The sequence below is a fragment of the Amaranthus tricolor genome, chromosome 13, assembly GCF_026212465.1.
Source record: "Amaranthus tricolor cultivar Red isolate AtriRed21 chromosome 13, ASM2621246v1, whole genome shotgun sequence".
In the NCBI taxonomy this organism is placed as follows: domain Eukaryota; kingdom Viridiplantae; phylum Streptophyta; class Magnoliopsida; order Caryophyllales; family Amaranthaceae; genus Amaranthus; species Amaranthus tricolor.
Window position 1 is genome coordinate 8,199,172 of NC_080059.1, and position 18,758 is coordinate 8,217,929.

Below are 18,758 nucleotides of genomic sequence, written 5' to 3' on the forward strand. Positions count from 1 at the left end.
TGTTATTACTCCATTTACATTAGCAACCCAACAAATTTAAGTGGATAGTTATCATCATTATTATACCCAATGTATTCCACTTATAGAAACTATGATCATAGTCTCTGGAAGGAAGGAAGATTGGAGATGGCAACCCATATCCATGAAAAAAGATGCGGCCAAAGAGTCCTTAAAGTGTGATAGTCATAGAATACTAAATTAAATTGTTATTGCAAGAGTTGTGTCATCTTTTGTAGTTGTCAAGAGCAAGTAAGAGAAGCCTACTCGAATGATCGAACAAGTCATTAGCTTGAATGTACAAGTCATCGACTCAACCAACCAAGAGACTAAAGGATAGTTAACACCATGTACAGAAGGCTACTCTAAATCGAACTTGCATCAAAGGGGCGACAAGTCAATTAGTAGCGAATTCAGAAAATAAATTTATAAGGGTCAAAATGTAATTATGAAAAGTTAGTGAGTTTAAATAGTCAAGTTTATAAGAAAATATAAATATATTACAAATTCACTATAGGAAAATTTTCGAAGTTTTTGAGTTTTAATTGGTATCAAATGAGCTAAATTTCTATTGTGCCTCCGCCAGTGAAGTAGCAATAAGTATGGGTTGCTAAATGAGCAAAATACTAAAACTTATAAAGGCCGTGTTTGAACGAGCCAAATAAGCGCTCGAGCAAACAGTTTGCTCTATAGTAGTAGATACGTTCGTGATGGATGAACCAAGCAAGACTTGTGGAGGTGAGTGATGGTGTGATGAATCAAGTAATATGTTGATTAAAAAGCATAAATGACCCTTAACAAGGCACTGTAATATATAGTAATGTCTTGAAATGTTCATCTGTAAATTGTTTTATGGGTGGATGCTTTTCCCCTTTGGCTAGTCATATGACCAGCAAGACATCAAACCCACAACATGTTCTAAATGCTAATTAAAAACTAAATCAAGTCTATATTACAGTCAAGTATAAATTACATATCTTCACTCGCTGCTCTGAACAGATTTGGTAAGAGGAATTTTATCCGCTAGTTCTTTCAACGATAAGACATTTGCAGACATGTACGGTGAAATACAACCCTGCGCCTGCAAACCAACAACTATGAGATTATAAACGAAACAATGGAAATGTAATAGAATACGCAAATCATGAGAACATCATGTATGCAACTACGTCATGTTTGGAAACAATGATTTTATTTGGAAATTTGGAATTGGCTCAAATTTTTTGTTTGGCAAATCAAAAATTTTCAAATTTGAATTTGGATCAAAATTTACCATTGTTTTTAAAGTAGTGAACGTTGAGAATTTGAGAATGACTACTCAAACCTTGTCATTCTCAAATTCTTCATTCGTGATTTCATAATTGAAATCCATAATTTGAAATGAAATATTAATTCCCAAACACTACATTAAGTTATTTATAAATACGCATTTTAATAAAGACATAGCACGGCTGCTCATCTATCTTTTCACGAAAATAATGATATGGCATCTAAGCCATCAATTAGAGATGGTCTCTCAAAGAGACCGTCTCTCACAAGAATTTGTGAAAAACGATAACCCAACAATCAACAATCAACATTCAACAAGTAATAGGTTATCCTACCCCTTACCGTCAATTTGCTTACTAAAATGTTATTCAGAGATTTTCACAAACCAATCCAAAGACACGTAAAGGATGAGAACAAATAAACCTTCTATACAGAATTTATATCATAAAAGTGTAAATATAACCATACCTGCAGCAAACCAGTAGGTATCTCGATAAATCCTTGAAGGAGAAGATCTACACCGGCTAGGATCTTATGAGGAACAGGTGTGATCAAATAAATCACATTCTTCGATAAATCAATTCCTCTAACAATACCTGAAATATTTAGTATAAATAAGATCAGAACTTCTTGGAAACGGTTGCATCAAATAGGTAAGATGAATTTCAGGTAGATATGATCAAGCAATGAGGAATTATATCTGCAATCATGCAATATAGTATTTAGCTTTTAGTGGGAGTTTCTGGCCTAAGAGCTCGAGATCATGAGAGGGCAAAAGGAGTTTGCTGCAAGAATTTAAGCGTGAACAATACAAAAATTGAAGTTCAACTCAAGAATAGGAATCATAAAAAATGCATAGGCAAGAAACGACAGCAACTTATGAAATGACATGGGATGACGAGCAACCTTTAATGGACAAGAACCTGACAACTTTATTCAGCTATTTTCATGATTGATTTGTGGTCGTCTAAGCCCAATGCCCCGGCCAAATACTAAGACATGCTATAGCCTATGCCCCTATAGGTAGTTACAGCCATATAAAATAAAATCGCAGACATTGTCCAACGATAACGGTCATTGAGTCGCAGGCGCGGTACCTCACGGTGTAACAACTTGTTTCACGGATATCGTAATGTGAATTGCAAACTTGTAGCAAAATAGATTTCACGGCCAATACGGATGATTTTTCGGTCTATGCGTCCCATATATCAGTCACGGTAAACTAAAAAACCTTTACAATGCGGTGATGCGGCTTTGTTTTTTGTAATTTGTACTATGACGTAAAGGGATTTTACGGTTTGGTAGACCCAAAATCTGTATAAAGTGGCAATCATGTAACGTAATGTCAAAAGGGCATAATGGAGAGACGAACCATAACCCACACATTAAATAAAACCTCCCAACCATGGGAGTTGAATCTCAATATTTCACTCACTTGATTGCATTCACCTTTAACACAGCAAACTGTACAAAGATGCCAAAGCAGTGCCAGAAAACACCAATTCTCTTCTCCATATCACATTCTAAAGTATGAAGAATCAAAGCACTCATAAGTATTTGGCCTCAAAGAAATCTATAAAAGTGCATTTAATCCTCAAGAGCTAAATATAGATGGTCAAAGGGGGTGATACAACGGTGCTGCTTGGTTAGGAGTCTTGCTATCTGATTAGATGTAACATATCACATAACACTGGAAAAAGTTGATTAAAGATGACAAACAATCAGAAAAATATAACCATGAACCAACCAATAGAGTGCTTTGTGAAAGGAGTCCAAAAAAACACATAATGTATGATCTAAATGGAAAAAAAAACACACACAAATCCGTATTGAGAAGTATAAATATATGACATACCAAGGCCAACACAGATGGGCAATGATTGAGGGTCTGCACAACTAACAGCCAAGCCAACTATAGTTGCATTCAAACTGCAGAATACTTCAGTATTTGAAACCTAACAAAAATAATAGATGAAAAATGGCCTTGATTATTGACATATAAGTGATACTTTCCTATTCTGATCAAATGTCCCATTTATTTTTTGACACTATTCACCAATCACCTTTAGTTTGTATTTTATTCTTAACCTATTAGCGAAAACATAGTCAAGGGGGATCTTGTTTGTTCGTTTTACAGTAAATTTTATGAATAAAACTTTTAAAATTTTTAATAAAGTATAATTAGAGATATTTAGGATTGAAATAATGCATTGGCAAGTGAGTAAAACCAAACAGGAGATTTAATTAGAATAGGGGGGAGTACCAAAAAGAAAATGACGTTAATTAGAAAATCAATTGTTAAGAGATTTTTAGCAGCTCAAAAGGCAAACAATCAGTATGCTACAGACCTCACAATGCAGTTGCTTAATTTTGATACTTGATATTGGGACTTGGTAGGGAGTATGAGAAGCTAATGCAAGTGCAAGTTCCTCGATTGTGGTGATACTCATATCACTTGCCAAGCACTGCCTAAAGTAACCCCTCAATCTTAGCTCTCGTATATGACGTGCTTCCTTTTTCACCAACACCCTAGGAGACAGAAGAATTGATACATCAAAAACAGATTGAACCGCCTCAAAATAAAGGTAAAGGAAAATAGATCGGTGAGTTGGCATAGCAACTATGTATTTTTGAAAGCAAAATATATAAGGCTTTGAAAACTGTGTTTAGTTTAGAGAAGATCCTTGTATGACTAGAAACAATAACCAACAATTAAACAAGAAATATTGATTTTGAGAATTTATTGTAAGGAACACAATTACTACACCCTGGAGATTCCAGCTTTCACTTAGATCGATTAAGCAAATAAATTGAACAAGTGCCCCATGTAAGCAACTCTCACTTGGAATTCAGATGTATTCTTTGGCAAATTGGTTAGATTATCCCTTTTTAGATGACTCGAGCATTTCATACTACTCGTACATCCTTAAAATAAAGATTAAGAAAAAAATATGATAAAAATTTTTTTTAAAAAAAAAGACCTGGTATGAAATATGGATAGAGTTTGACAATAATGGGGCATATAGTACAATAAATGAGCATAGTGTCAAGCTTAGATGTGAGCATAGCATTGTACCCAAAATTGTCTAAATCAAAATGGTTCATGATTAAAATGGGGCATGACTAGGGGTGTTCAATGGGCCGGGCCCCATTTTGAGCCCTTATCCGACCTGTTTTTAGAGGTCGGGCCTGAAACGGGCTCTAATATAATTAAAATGAAGTGGGCTATAAAAGGGCTCAATAAGAGTCAAAAACAAGCCTTTGTAAATAGCATAATTTAATGTATTGTTTAAATATTATAAATGACGATGTCAATGAGTATTATTAATATTTTTTCAATTTAATTATTATAAATGATAATTTAATTGTTATAAGTTGATCATAAATGGGGATTAAAATAATTTTTAGTAATAAAATGGGCCAGGTTGGGCATATTAAGTTTAAAAGGCCCATATCCAACCTGGTCCATATTTATTTAAGCTCGGCCCGGTCCTTATCTGGCCCATTGAACACCCCTAGGCATGACATATCCGTTTTAGATGTAAAAGCAGAAAAAGCTAACAATACAGTATTAAAATGGTTCATCATTGAATTTTGTTCGCATAATTGCAGCCACATCAAAATTAGCACGTTATGACTCCATGTAAATAATAAAAAAGGAACTTACGATCGGTTGTAGGAATCCTTGCGACCAGGACTGATTTCCACTAAATTTACCGAAGACTCATCAAGCTCATCCAGCCAAAATGCCCCAGCAGGTAAATCTTTTTTATCCCCCTCCCCCTTTTTCCCAGAAAATATATTTATCTTGACCACGTGTGTTGCAGCAATGTGTCTCAACATATCACACAATATATCGAAACCAAGACCTGTTGTATGACAAGAATATAAGTTGTATCAGCAATATGTCACCGAAAGAAAAAGGGAATGTTAAGGGGAAAGGGATACTTTTTAAGGTCTATATAAAATAGTTATGAAAACAGCATACCTTTCACCCAGCCTGCTGTATTGATAATGAGAGGCAGCTCAGCCACACTTGGATTTCCTTTCTTACTTGAAGAGCGAAATTCCTTTCTATAGTGATCATATAAAGCATATATGCAATTCAAGTATAACTCCGGGTCCTGTTTTGAAGAAACATCTCCAAAGAAGTAACATCTGGAACCATGCATGCAAAAGCAAAACGATCATTAGTCATATCAACCCCTCAAGAAAAAGATAGCCAAATACACACAAGGGAACACATATATATACCATATGTCCATATCTCAAAATAGGCACAATATTGGAAATAATATAATATATACTACATATATAAACACAATGCATAATACTCTCAGAAGTGATGTTAAAGGATTGTTTCCTCTATTTCAACTACTTTCAAGCTTTGACTTGATCCTCAGACCCTTGCTGTTTACTCCATCTTTTGTGTTGGGATGTTGCCTTTTGTTTGCCCCTTTACAAATTCAGAGAGCACCACTACCCTCCCAAAGACCTCTATTAATTCAACATTTTTGCACCCGCAATACCATTAAAAGGCTCTCACCCTCAATGCCATTAAAAAACTCCCACCCAATCACCCATGTCCGATGTACTCAACCTTACTTTTGTCAGTGATGATAACAAAGAGATTGTTTCTGATTGACCATTCGTAGTTAACATCATCCACAACTATGTCATGCTCTCCCTCAACCCTGCGAACAGTGGGATCCTTTCTACTGAACAAGGATTCACTACTTTAGGAAATCAAATATTAGGCACCGACAACGTCCAAAATTTGGTAGAAAAACATAGCTGGAAAGTTCTTCCAAGTAGTTTGTTCTTCCACGAATGATTGACATGGAGAAAACATGAGACTAAGAGAATTCAAGGACAATTGAACTTCAAAGTTTACACTTTCAAAATTTTTATTAGGAGTCGACATGCTTAAATTATCTAAAGCCTCCTCCCTCAATCTTTACTATTTACTTTATTTATCCAACAACTTCCTTTATATTCATGATTCATGTTCATCATTCACAATCCAAAATTGGTCATAACTTAATAGTGCACATAACATGGCCAGTCCTATCATTGACTACATTTGGCTGACTATTGACAAAATTCCCAAAAAAAAGACATTATTTTATAGCACTTTGTAAAGAACGTGATGGATGCCTGATGTAAACAAGGAAATAAAAAGGCCAAGACAATGCTCAAAGCCTCATACAACTCCAACATAGGATCCTTAATTTCCTTGCTCAACTGCAAATGCCTAGCAATACTTGACTTCCCTCAATATTCACAATTCATAGGTAAAGCTCCTTATTTAAGTTCATCCTTGTTCAAGAATCAAATTGTCATATACTTTACAATGCAAATAACATGACCAACACTACACGCCGATATAACTCATAGCTTGAAAATATTTTTAAAAGAATAACAAGAAAAACTAGAGATAATAAACGTAAAAGAATATTTTTCCTATCCTCAATTCACTACATCATGAACATCAGTTCCAAATCTACGGGTCACACATAATAATTAAAGTAGAAAAGATAAAATGGCTGATGACTTTGAGGCATAATATGTTCAAAGAAGTTTATAAAGAAGAGGTGGTTTGAAAATTCCATTGGAAAAAAGTTGGTTTGGTAAATTTGAAAATTCTTCTAATGGATGGTTTGAACTAGAAAGTGTTTCCAATGCCAAGCAAACACTAATTTTGTCGGAAAAGTTTTAACTTTTTCCAAAAACAAGATGACACTTAAATACTAAAGGAATGAAATGACACCCTCGCAACAAGAATATCAAAATATTTTATCCATTAATTATAATCGAGAAACCAAGCTTATAAGAACAAAGCTCCAAAAACTAGTAGGCAATGTCTTACTTGAGCCATAAGGACAATGATCAACAATTTAATGTTGCAGTCTAGTTTTGCTGATCAAATATCTGTGACATTATTGCTTTCACCGACTAAAGCTATAGAGAAAAATAAGCATTAAATTATAGACCGGCAAGTCCTTGATGATCATTGTAAATTCAGATATTATACCTTTGAGGCGTTTTTAGGCAAGGGATTGTCAAGTCTGGATGAAGGAAACAAAACTAATTAGAATCACACAATATTCGGTGTTTTAGAACGAAATACAATTTAAATTGATATGGAAAACCAAAAGAATCTAACAAACAAGCACCTGGAGTTGCTTCATCAATGATAGTAAGTGAAAGACATCCAGGCGGAGTGAACTCCGATTGTCCTACATCTGTGTCCAGGTAAGCTACTCTTTTATACCTGCACACCATATTAATCATAACATCAATAATGAGCAAAGTAAATCTATAAGCACTCTCCTACTCCATCATATGTGGAAAAGAACTCCACAAAATAAAATCAATCATAAATCATAAAATTCTCAAAACCTTAGTCTTGGAGTAACATAATTCGCCACGATTCACTCAAAATTATCCAAAAAGTAAACCAAAACTGGCCAAAGTTCTTTTTTTCAATTCGCAATTCTCGAGGACATTAGCGAATATGGGATATGGTTAGATGAATTTACCACATTGACATCTGACACTAATAACATAAATTGTACAATTAACTACTAGTTGGTCCATAAGTCCACAAAGAGGCTACATCAACAGCCATACATGACAGTTTACCCAATGCCTTGTTTATAGCTTCAAACTACTCCTAAGTCAAGAAACACAAGTATAAATTTACCAGTATATGTTGAGAGTGTTGGCTAATTCCCTTTGTTATGAAATTTTCTTCTGTCTGCTCCAAAAGCTACGGAGTCAATAGTGTTGGAGTCCTTATTCAAATCTTTATGAATATGGAAGGAAATGAATACTGAAGAATATGACAGGACGATGGTTTTTCAGAAGATTAGTTGTCCTACTCTGATACAATGTTGAAGATGCATTAACAGCAATGTGGGAAGACCGAAAAGATGGGCACACAATGATACACTAATGAAGAAGATACAAAGAAGACTGTTTATTTCTTATTCACACTAAAGATAATTTACAAAAGAATGAGGAACCACATATTTATAGTAGAATAGGAGAAAAGGAAAAATAGCAATACCTAACCATCCTAATTAACTCAGGTAAAATAATACAAAACAGATAACAAAGGGAATTACTCAACACTCTCAACAGTATATTTTATATCAGTCAACAATTTCAAGTTCATAGGCAAAAAATAAAAATAAAATTCAAACATCAAAATAAAATGTCTAGTAAATTCCCTTACACAAGTCAGCAGAAAGAAAAAATATTCATTTTGTTGAAAACTATGTTACTTGGACTCGGGTATCAAACTCTGATACGTGTTCAAGTGTCGGATATGTCTAAATATTCAATTTTACGTCTAAAATGATGCGTCTAAGTGCCGTAATGTCCGAGGATCAAGGATTGGATACGAGTACGTGAAGCAAAATGAAGAGTGCGAGTAACATAGGTTGAAAATGGTAAATTTATCCCATTCAATTTGCCACATTATCATTCTAATTTGTCCCCATTTCTATATTTGCATATGACTCTACTACTTGTACTCCTTCTGTTCTCTTGCTAATTTCTAAATACCCCACTACTTAAGCCATTATACCCAACTCCTTAGTCTCATGCCAACCAAAAGTAAATGCCGCAAAAAACGGCTGGGACGAAGGAGTAAGCTTAAACCCAATCAATATACTAATCCACTGATCAACAACAATCAAATTGAACAAGCAAAAAAAAAATTATTGATTTATTCAATATATAAGCACATTAAATCTCCATAAAGTACAAAAGACAACTGACTACTTATTAAAACAGACACATTTTTCAAAAACCCAAAGAAATTGTGAAAATTTAAAGAAAACCCAAAAAAAATAAATTGGCGAATTACAAAATGAAAGAAAGGAAGAAGAAGAGAAAGAACGAACTTAGTAAGAAAAGTGTTGAGAAGGTAACGAGAGAACGTAGTTTTGCCACTGTTTTTAGCACCACAAATGAAGACAACTTGAATTAGTGAAGCTGGGGAAGTATTAAGTATGGAATTCGCAGCATCCGACCATTCTTGAGAAATTTCAACATTAATCTGTCTTTGTGAAACAAAAGCCGCCATTTTTTTCTTTGATTTTCTCTCTATGTTTTTTCTGAGTTTGCAACAAAAGGTTGAACGCAAAGTTTGTCTTTCAGGAAAGACAGGGAGGGACAAAGGGAATGAAAAAGTGTAGAACTCAATACGGAATCGTCGATATTTGGATTTTGAGGGTGGAGATCTTGACATTTCTTATTTTATTTTCTGTTAAGTTCTTGTTAAATTTCGTTTTATTCATCATTTTATAAGTTTTTTCCATATGGTAGCATTTAATTTTTGTTTAATTTACAATTTTAACGTTTAATTCACCAATTTAATGTTTAATTCATTAAAGGCCTTAAATCTTGTAATAATTTTTTTCATTCAAATTGTTGGCATTATAAAGTTCAAAAGGTAAATAGTCAAGCACTAATACTAATACATATTTTCTTCAAGCAAAATTAGAGATAATTCTAATAATAAAAGCAAGTATTTTCCTGCTAAAAAAGATTTGCTACAAAAAGTTACTTATTTATTTATCTTTTTCTTTAATAATTTATGAAAAAAATGTATAAACCAATATTCCAAAAAGCTAATGATTAATGCCGTTAACAAATAGGAAGATGGCAAGTATGATTTAGTGTTGATGGAGACGATGGGGAACCAGTGTTCATAACCTCTAACAAAACTTTAGCCTTTTGTTGTATCCACTTGTGCATCATTTTATTATTATTAGAATTATCTTTAATTTTGCTTGAAATAAATATGTATTAGTATTAGTGCTTGGCTACTTACCTTTTGAACTTTATAATGCCAACAATTTGAATGAAAACAAAATTATTACAACATTTATGAGCGTTAATAAATTAAACGATGAATTAAATATTAAATTGGTAAATTAAACGTTAAAATTGTGAATTAAACAAAAATTGGATGCTACTATGTGGAAAAAACTTTAAAAAATGATGAATTAAACGGAATTTAACAAGAACTTAACGGAAAATACTATGGCAATTAGTTTGTGCATAAACTATATGCTACCATGTAGAATTTTCTTAAAAAAGTGCTACTACTGGCATTTCATGAAAATTGGATGCTACCATGTGGAATTTCCCAATAAATAAAAATTAAAAAAATACAAAAAAAAATTTAAATGAGACGGACTATTTTTATTGAACTGATCTATGTATATATAGTCTGTTAAAGTTATCACTTACGATTTTAAAGTGATCGTGGAGAAATTGGTCAATTATATGGAAGTCTCACGGTGAGACGATCAGGCAAACTGAGGGGTTACTTTATTAAAATAATCTCCACTATTAGTTATTTCATAATAGGGTGATCTTATTAAAATAATCTCAACTATTAGTTATTTCCTAATAGTTGAATGAGATTTTTAAGTAAATAAACATGATATTTGAGATTATTTTGAGCATAAATTCTTGTGAAAGAAGGTTTGTTTGAGAGACCATCTTTAATTAAGCTGGCCCATAAAGAAATATGTAGAGTAAGTTATTCGGTGGGCATTAAGGATATTATAAGTAGTCATTTAAGATATTGTAAGTACTGCACGCTTACTCGGTGGTAATTAAGGATATTGTAAGTAGGCATTAAGGATACGGTATGTAAGTAATTTAAGGATGATGTAAGTAGGCATTAGGGATATTGTAACTATGCATTAAGGATACTTAATTAAGTAGGCATAAAGCATATTGTAAGTAGAAATTTAAGAATGATGGAAGTATACATTAAGGATACTGTAAGTAGGCATTAATGATATTGTAAGTAGGAATTAAGGATACGATAAATATGCATTAAAAATGATGTAATTAGGCATTAAGGATGATGTAAGTAGGTGTTAAGGATATAGTAAGTAGGCATTCAGTACTAATGGGCTGGCCTAAGAGACGGTCTCTCAGGAGACCAACTATATTTTGACGGAATGAATGATTGTTTAGATTAATAATGTCTATATTTACCATAAAAATTGACAATTTAATAGCTAATAAGTCTTGTTTGAAGAAGTATGAAGATTCATGAAAAATAGTCAAAATTGAAAATGTTTTAATGAATGTTAAATAAAAGACGAATTATCGTACATTTTGATTGCACACGTGTAATAAATGATAATATTTTAGAATAATCGAAAAGTTGGATTATTAATTATGATTTATTTATAAAATTTAAACAATATACTTTCATATTATCATTTTCAACATTTTACGATTAAGATGGAACACAAATTGGCATGGAGTGAAGAGAACTAAAAACTACTCTCTCCATGAGCTGTTCTAATATGACATTTAACAAATGAATCCTTTCCCTTTCTCATTTCATCATGATTGATAACCACCAATAAAAAAAAGCATAATAGTCCTATTGAGAAATAATCCTAGTATAAATTAGGCAAATACAAAGAAAATTAAATAAAAATGTGAAAAAGTAAAGTATATTTTACCGGAAATAGTGTAAATATGTTAATAAAAAGAGAAGTTAAGTTAAATTATTAATGTATGAATAAGAATTTAAAAAATTGTGTTATTTATCATTAATTTTTGTGAGAAGTGATATTAAAAAAGAAAATGAGACTAATTCTTTAGAACAACAACTAACAATTAGAAGTACTTAACAATTACATATGTCAAATTTTTGACCCACCAAAATTAATTCGAAATTTAACCAGAAATTAAAACTCAAATAAGTCTCAACCTAAAAATGAGCTGCCCATATATAACATGAAAATATTGGGTTAAAACAGACAGTTTTAACTCGTTTCAGTTATAGGTTAACATTTTCAATCCCGCATCATCTTTTTCAATTATGATTCACTTTATTTTCATTCAACATTTTTTTATAGTTCTATGAGCTTTGTGCGGGATACTGGGATTATCCTTCACCTTTTTATTTTTTTATAGTTCTAAAAATTGTTTAGAAGTTCTTAGCTCGTTAAATTAATCAGATCCAAACATAAACCGACCGAAAATAACCGGACTCAAAACCCGTATGATCAACCGTTTTGAGAAAAATTGAAATACATAAGAGAAAAAATAAAAAAAATTAACAAAATAAACTAAGTTTTAAACTTATACCAAAAGTAAGCGTGAAATTTCCAAACATGAGGTTTGGGGCTGTTCGCAGTTACTAACTGCGAACAAGTCAAAACAGACAAAATAGCTGTTCGCACTTACTAACTGCGAACAACTATTTAACCTGTTTTGACCTGTTCGCAGTTAATAACTGCGAACAGCATGCTGCATAAAAACAGGTCAAAATAGCTGTTCGCAGTTACTAACTGCGAACAACTATTTTGTCTTTTTTGACTTGTTCGCAGTTACTAACTGCAAACAGCCCCAAACCTCAAATTTGAAAATTTCACGCTTATTTTTAAAATAAGTTTAAAACTTAGTTTATTTCGTTAATTTTGTTTTATTTTTTCTCTTATATATTTCAAATTTTCCCGTTTTGAAAAGTCTATTGACAACGTATTTGATGATCAGACGGCTACCTGCATACAATGCCATCTCAGTCCAGCACCTTCCAATGATTGATCACCCCACCTTCAGGCGCCAAATTACACCTTGTTTTTTAATTGTTTTTTTCTCCTTCCTCTGTGAAAAGTAAATTTTATTTTAAATAAATAAAAATAAAAACCCTTCTCTCCCATTTTATCAATTTTTCTAGGACCCAAATCAAATCGCCAGATTTCAATTCAAATACTTGAGACCTAAAACCCGTTTCTTTTCTTCTCTCTCTTCTTCTCCCTCAGTATTTCTTTCGAATTCCTAAAATGGCAGGAATTGAACTTCAAAATACTGTCAAAGAAGCCCTAAATGCTCTTTATCATCATCCTGATGATGCTGTTCGTATGCAAGCTGATCGTTGGCTTCAGGAATTTCAGCGCACTCTTGATGCTTGGCAGGTTTTGTGGCTTTTCATTTATCGATCTAATTTTTATTGTTTTTCGATTAGGATTTCATTTTTTTAGATGTTTTATGGTGTTATTGAAGTTTATATTTTGTTTGATTAGGTTGACATTTTTTTATTTTCTTTTATTGAATTTGTAACGAAAAAGCTGCATAGTTTGAATGTTTCAGTTAGGTTCATGCTTATCGGTAAATATAGAAACTGTTTTCTCTTGACTGTTCTTTGGAAAGAGTTTTTGAAATTTGAACAATTAGTATATCATACATGGAGATATAGTAGAATGTGCTTCAGCTAGTAGCTTGTCATTGTTTTTTGTGCCATGATTATTCTGTGTGTGCTTATTATTGTTTGGATACTGGCTTGATTAATTTGGTTTGCTTTTGTGAGAGAAAGTTGTACTGGAGTTTGAATTGTGTTTGGTCATCAAAGTGTGAAAAATGTCCCTTAGGAATCCTGTTACTTGTTTGATATTGTTCATCCTGAATGTGTACTTTGGATGTGTCATGCTGCCAGCTGCAATATGCTTTTATTGTTTTTGCTAGTATTATAGAAGTGGTGCTTTTTGCAGTAGCAGAGTCTGGTATATTTTAAATTTAAAAGCTCCTATGCAGTTAAGCTTATATCCTTGCAAATTTTTTTTATGCTTTGTTGTCTATGGCTCTACGCAGTAATATTTGTAGAAGTTTTGAATTTTTTCTATAATTTATTTGTTGGACTTTAGTAGAATTCCATATTTCATGCCGGAAAGTTGTGACAAGCTTTGTTTTCCATAGGTTGCAGATAATCTACTTCATGATGTAACTAGCAATTTGGAAACTCTAATCTTTTGCTCACAAACTCTGAGAAGCAAGGTATGTTAGATGTAGTCTAGTTTATTGTTGCTCTACTTGCTCTATTGAGTATGTATATGCCCGTAATTTCTGTTTTAATGCACTACAATATTTGTCTTAAAACACAGGTGCAACGAGATTTTGAAGAGCTTCCTTCTGAAGCATTTCGCCCATTACGGGACTCCTTAAATGTAAGCAACTCTTTTTACTTTTAATTTTTCTTCTAGGATATTAAGTTTATTTTAAGACCACTGTGATCTCTTTGTGCTCCCACTAGACCTAGAGACCAGATGAACGATTTTATAATATGTGTTTGTCCTTGTATTATTATATTTATATAGACTTTGTGTCCTTGTCACCTACAAACATTGTGGTAACAAAACGGTGATGTGGTAACGTGAGTGATACGGTTATCGTAGCGCTTAAATATCAGTCAAAACCATAAGATAAGTGTTGATACGGCCCAAAACAAAATTCGGTTTTTTTACACTTTTACAACGTGGGAAATATTGGTTCATTTATTTTGAAACCTTTACAACGCAGCGATGCGATGTGACCTTGTTTTTACTCTATGCTTACAAAAGTAACTAATGAAGAATATGATGATTAATTTTGAAGGCTGATAGATTTGTTATTGGATTTGTACACAACAAAACCCATACAAGATGAGAGTTGACTGCACATAAACCCGGTGATGTTCCATCTAAAACCATTGGATTTAGGATTAGCATATTAAGCTTATATGTTGGTCAAATTCTTTCTAATTATTCGATGTGAGATCACATGTAAGTTGTTTTCCACCAAAAGTTCTGTGTTAATTGGTATTTGGTAGTCTAAAGGATTACTTAGAAATTAGAATAGAATTGTCGATAACTATGGTAAAAATCGATTTCAGTGATGTGTGCAGTGGTAACCTCATTCTCAAGAGCTTAGAAGCTATAAATAATTTCCACTATTCTTTCATCTCACAAAAGCTCTTAATATAATTGTAAAATTAGATCCTTCCCTTTAACTAACTTCACTAGCTCTTTAAGTTAATCTTCTAGTGAAATTGAAATGTATTTTTTATCATAGTGGTCTAGCATTATAGCCCCTTCTATTTAACTCCTAGTCAAACATATCAATTTAGGCTTAGTTTCTAAGATATTGTAGTAACTACATGCCACATGCCATTATGGTTGCATGAAAATTAACATCGTGCCATAATGTCCCTATCACTGTTACATGATTCACTCAATTCCCTTGCGAATCAAGATTGGGTTTGATTGCATGTCAAATTGCCATAGATCGCAATTTGAATCGCGAACCCAAATTTGTACAACGAATCGGTACGAATTGCGATTCATGTGACACTGATCCTTATGGCTTGGCTAGAGGAATATTGAAGGTTATTTACAATTTAAAGAATTTTTTTATTGACATCATCTTCAACCAAACAACTATGGCTTTATCATGGTTAACTATACTGTCTACACGCATAAAGGGAAGATGATAAGAGGGCTACGATTATGTTGACTCACCTCGTCACTCTTAAGAGAGATAATAGAGTAAAGGAGGTATACATAAGTTAATTGGGTAGATGGGGTAGGTGTAGTGTTGATGACGTGGATCCTTATGGGTTTGGCTTCCATAGCACCAAATGAAAAGAAAAGGAGTTCCAATGCAAGAACTTCTTTGTGACCTTATGTCCTAAACTTCTAATTATCATTTTTAAATATTTATCCTCTATACAGTAGTTTTAACATCCCTATCACTATGTATAAGTTATACTATCGTGGCTTGTGATGTAAATAAACTTCCGTCACTTGTGACCATCCTTTGTTTTGGTACCTCTCTTTAACAATCTTCTTAGTAATTTAGTTCGATTTTTGAATTTTGATGAGATTTTGTCTTCCTAATTTCATTAGAAGGAAACATTATGAATGATTTTTTTGTGAGATTGAAGAAGCGGTCCAACATAGAATCAACCAAACTGATATCTCCCTCTCTTAATATTTCTAAGAGAAAGACGTTCCAAAAATTTGGGACTGTGTTCATAGTGTAAAAATGCAGTAACATTTGCGATTGCGATATTGGAATGATGATGTTAAAATTGGGAGTGATGCGATTATCATAACGCCTAAATATTGGTCGAAACATAAGTTATCCCTTGACCCAAACTTTTTTTTTTGCACTTTTACAACGTGAAAATATTGATTCATATGTTTTGAAAACCTTGACAATGCGGCCGATGCGATACGATGCGGTCTTTTTTTACACTATGATTGTGTTCTCTTCCCATTACTTAGAGCATTGAAAAAGTAACGTTTTAATGTTTCATTACACTGTTTGCATTATCAATATGAAATTCTAGTGTCTGACTTCCTTAAATCATATGTGAGCATTTACAATGCAATCATGGTTTATGAGATACTTATTCTATAAGGTAGATGAGGAGAGAAGCCTTGGGAGCCAACTTCTAGATTCATGGGTAATATGGTGGTTGAATCAAAAGCTTAAGTTTATTAGACATGAGGCACCATAAGCCTAAAGGTGCTTAGTGTCTTAAAAGCTTAGGCTTTAGGTTCTAGCCTTACATTGTAAGATGCCTAAAACCTAGAAAAACAAAAGTTGAAGACCTCAAAGGAACACCTTAAAAAGCTAGAAAAAAAGATAAATAATGAAGAAAAGGAGAAAAAAAAACATAATTAGAGGGCGGTTGCATCAAATGAATTCTACCTTGGCTATGACCTAAAGACACACGATTTAGGTGTTGTTAGGCACTCTTTCCTTGAGGATCACCTTGTCTAGCTTTATCTGGGCATCCAACTCACCCCCCAAGGTGCTCTATTTTTGAAACTAACCTTTTGAGGTCTAAAACCACTCATAGTTGGTAACTAGCTATGTAGGTTTCTTTCAAAAATAAACTCGGTTTTGTATTAGGTGAGCTTATGAATGTTCTTTTTGAGGAGAATTAATTGGGTTATTAGAAGATTCATGCCTCTTGTACAAAACTCTCATTACATTTTTTTGTTGTCCTCCTTTTACTTTTTGTCCAATCTTGATAGAGTCAAAGATGATTTCGTGGTTTCGATTTATGATGGACTATTATCACTTTAGTAAAATGACTCATTAAATCAATGCACTATTTTATGTGAAGTTGCAAATGATGTTGTCTATCAAGAGTGCTTCTAAACAACCTCTTTGGTATTCATAGGGTAAGGTTGCGTTTGAATATGATTGAGCCCCCAAAATGTTGCCTAGGTAGGAGCCACTTAGGCACTTAATGACATAGGGATAATGGGATGCTGGTGTTTTTGTCCTCTTAGACACCTTATTAGAATACAAAGTGGGTCACTAGGAGCTAGGCTTGATCTTGTAAGAACTTTTTACATCCCTTTTTAATTCTAATTAAAATATTATTGCTAGAGGGCGGTTTTTTCCTTTTTACCCTTACTTCAAGAAGGTACCCTATCTGTGAGGGAACATATATGTTATGGGAGACTGATAGTTCTTAAACTTCAATATTTATTGCTTCAATTTGCTGAGTCTTCCTTGCAAATTCTTCTCCTATTTTATTGTTTTGCACAAACTATTATTTTGTGCAACATGAACAGGATTCACATTGTGATTCTATTTTTTGCAGAGCTTGTTAAATAGATTTCACCATGGCCCGCCAAAAGTGAGAACCCAGGTATTATGGGATTTTTGTTTTGAGAACCAGAATTGAACATTTTATCTTTTCCTGTGTTGTATATTATACTTCATGTTACATCATTGTTCTGCCCATCTGTTATTCCAGATTAGCCTTGCTGTAGCTGCATTGGCTGTTCATGTTTCTATAGGAGATTGGGGAGACGGAGGAATCATGAACTGGCTCAAGGTAGAGATGAGCTCTCGCCCAGAATGCATACCAGGCTTTTTGGAGCTTCTGAAGGTTCTGCCTGAGGTATACATGTAATTTCTGTTTCTTCCTGGCTAATAAAACACCTTTACTGTACTGGCTTATAATTGGGTAAAACTTAATGGAAAAAAAAGCTTAATTACACACTTTTATGCCTTTTGTTACAAGATGCTTCAACTGCATCTAATGTTTTTTTTGCTACTGCCTTTTAATGGATTCAATTGGTTAACCTCTGAAAATAGTTACTTTGTTCGGTTGAATTTCCAAAAGTTTCTGGAAAAGCAGTGAGCTGCGAAACTCCTGAAACATCATATTGACCAAAGAATTCTTTTGTGCATGTAAACAGGAGGTGTTCAATTATAGAATATCTGCTCGGCCCGAAAGACGTCGTCAATTTGAGAAGGAGCTTATTTCTGCAATGGAAGTTGCTCTAAGTTTGTTAACTGCTTGTTTGAATGCGAGTGAACTCAAGGAGCAGGTCAGATTCTTAATCTTTTATCCAGATTGTTCTGTTTTATGTGGTATTGTTTGATTTAGCGGTTTTATTTACATTTGGTGTTAGAAGAAAAAAGATAACAATCAAGGAGTTATGAGTTCCACATTAAATTAAGGGTATAAAAGGATCTTCAATCTCGTGTTATTTTGCACGAGTTAATTCGTGGAAATACCTCATGGGGATTGAAGCCAAATACAAATTTTATCAGCTCCTGGTCCCATAATTTGATCAAAGGAACCACTAATTTTGCACTTGTTTTCTCTCCCCTTTACATATTTTTTGATGGTCAGATGAAGAGCGCACACCTTT

The 18,758-nt window shown here is 33.2% G+C and overlaps 2 protein-coding genes across 4 annotated transcripts in view; one reads left to right on the forward strand and one right to left on the reverse strand.

Annotated features, from left to right (window-relative positions):
* Positions 1-785: 785 nt before the first annotated feature.
* On the reverse strand, positions 786-9,519 carry LOC130798321 (polynucleotide 5'-hydroxyl-kinase NOL9). The gene is made up of 9 exons (XM_057661257.1): positions 9,180-9,519; positions 7,443-7,540; positions 7,301-7,334; positions 5,255-5,424; positions 4,934-5,135; positions 3,615-3,795; positions 3,122-3,221; positions 1,735-1,862; positions 786-1,078 (listed from the first exon to the last, which is right to left on the reverse strand). Exons 1-9 carry the CDS (start codon positions 9,359-9,361, stop codon positions 977-979), a joined length of 1,197 nt encoding a protein of 398 aa, XP_057517240.1. The 5' UTR covers positions 9,362-9,519; the 3' UTR covers positions 786-976.
* A 3,447-nt stretch (positions 9,520-12,966) lies between these two features.
* Positions 12,967-18,758, forward strand: part of LOC130798636 (transportin MOS14) — a 29,672-nt gene continuing 23,880 nt past the window's right edge. For 2 of the 3 annotated variants that reach the window (XM_057661703.1, XM_057661705.1), the window contains exons 1-6: positions 12,967-13,235; positions 14,014-14,091; positions 14,199-14,261; positions 17,696-17,743; positions 17,852-17,998; positions 18,300-18,431. In XM_057661703.1, the coding sequence (XP_057517686.1) occupies positions 13,104-13,235; positions 14,014-14,091; positions 14,199-14,261; positions 17,696-17,743; positions 17,852-17,998; positions 18,300-18,431 (600 nt within the window). In that variant the 5' untranslated portion in view covers positions 12,967-13,103. The remainder of the gene's footprint in view (positions 13,236-14,013; positions 14,092-14,198; positions 14,262-17,695; positions 17,744-17,851; positions 17,999-18,299; positions 18,432-18,758) is intronic. The other variant, XM_057661704.1, reaches the window with a different exon arrangement.

Bases quoted from the DNA above. Each gene is read 5' to 3' on its own strand.
- LOC130798321 (XM_057661257.1), bottom strand. From the start codon at position 9,361: ATGGCGGCTTTTGTTTCACAAAGACAGATTAATGTTGAAATTTCTCAA. The intron at 5,136-5,254 runs GTATGCTGTTTT...GTCATACAACAG, and splicing joins TACAGCAGGCTGGGTGAAAG to GTCTTGGTTTCGATATATTG. The intron at 1,863-3,121 runs GTATGTCATATA...TAAATATTTCAG, and splicing joins GCCCATCTGTGTTGGCCTTG to GTATTGTTAGAGGAATTGAT.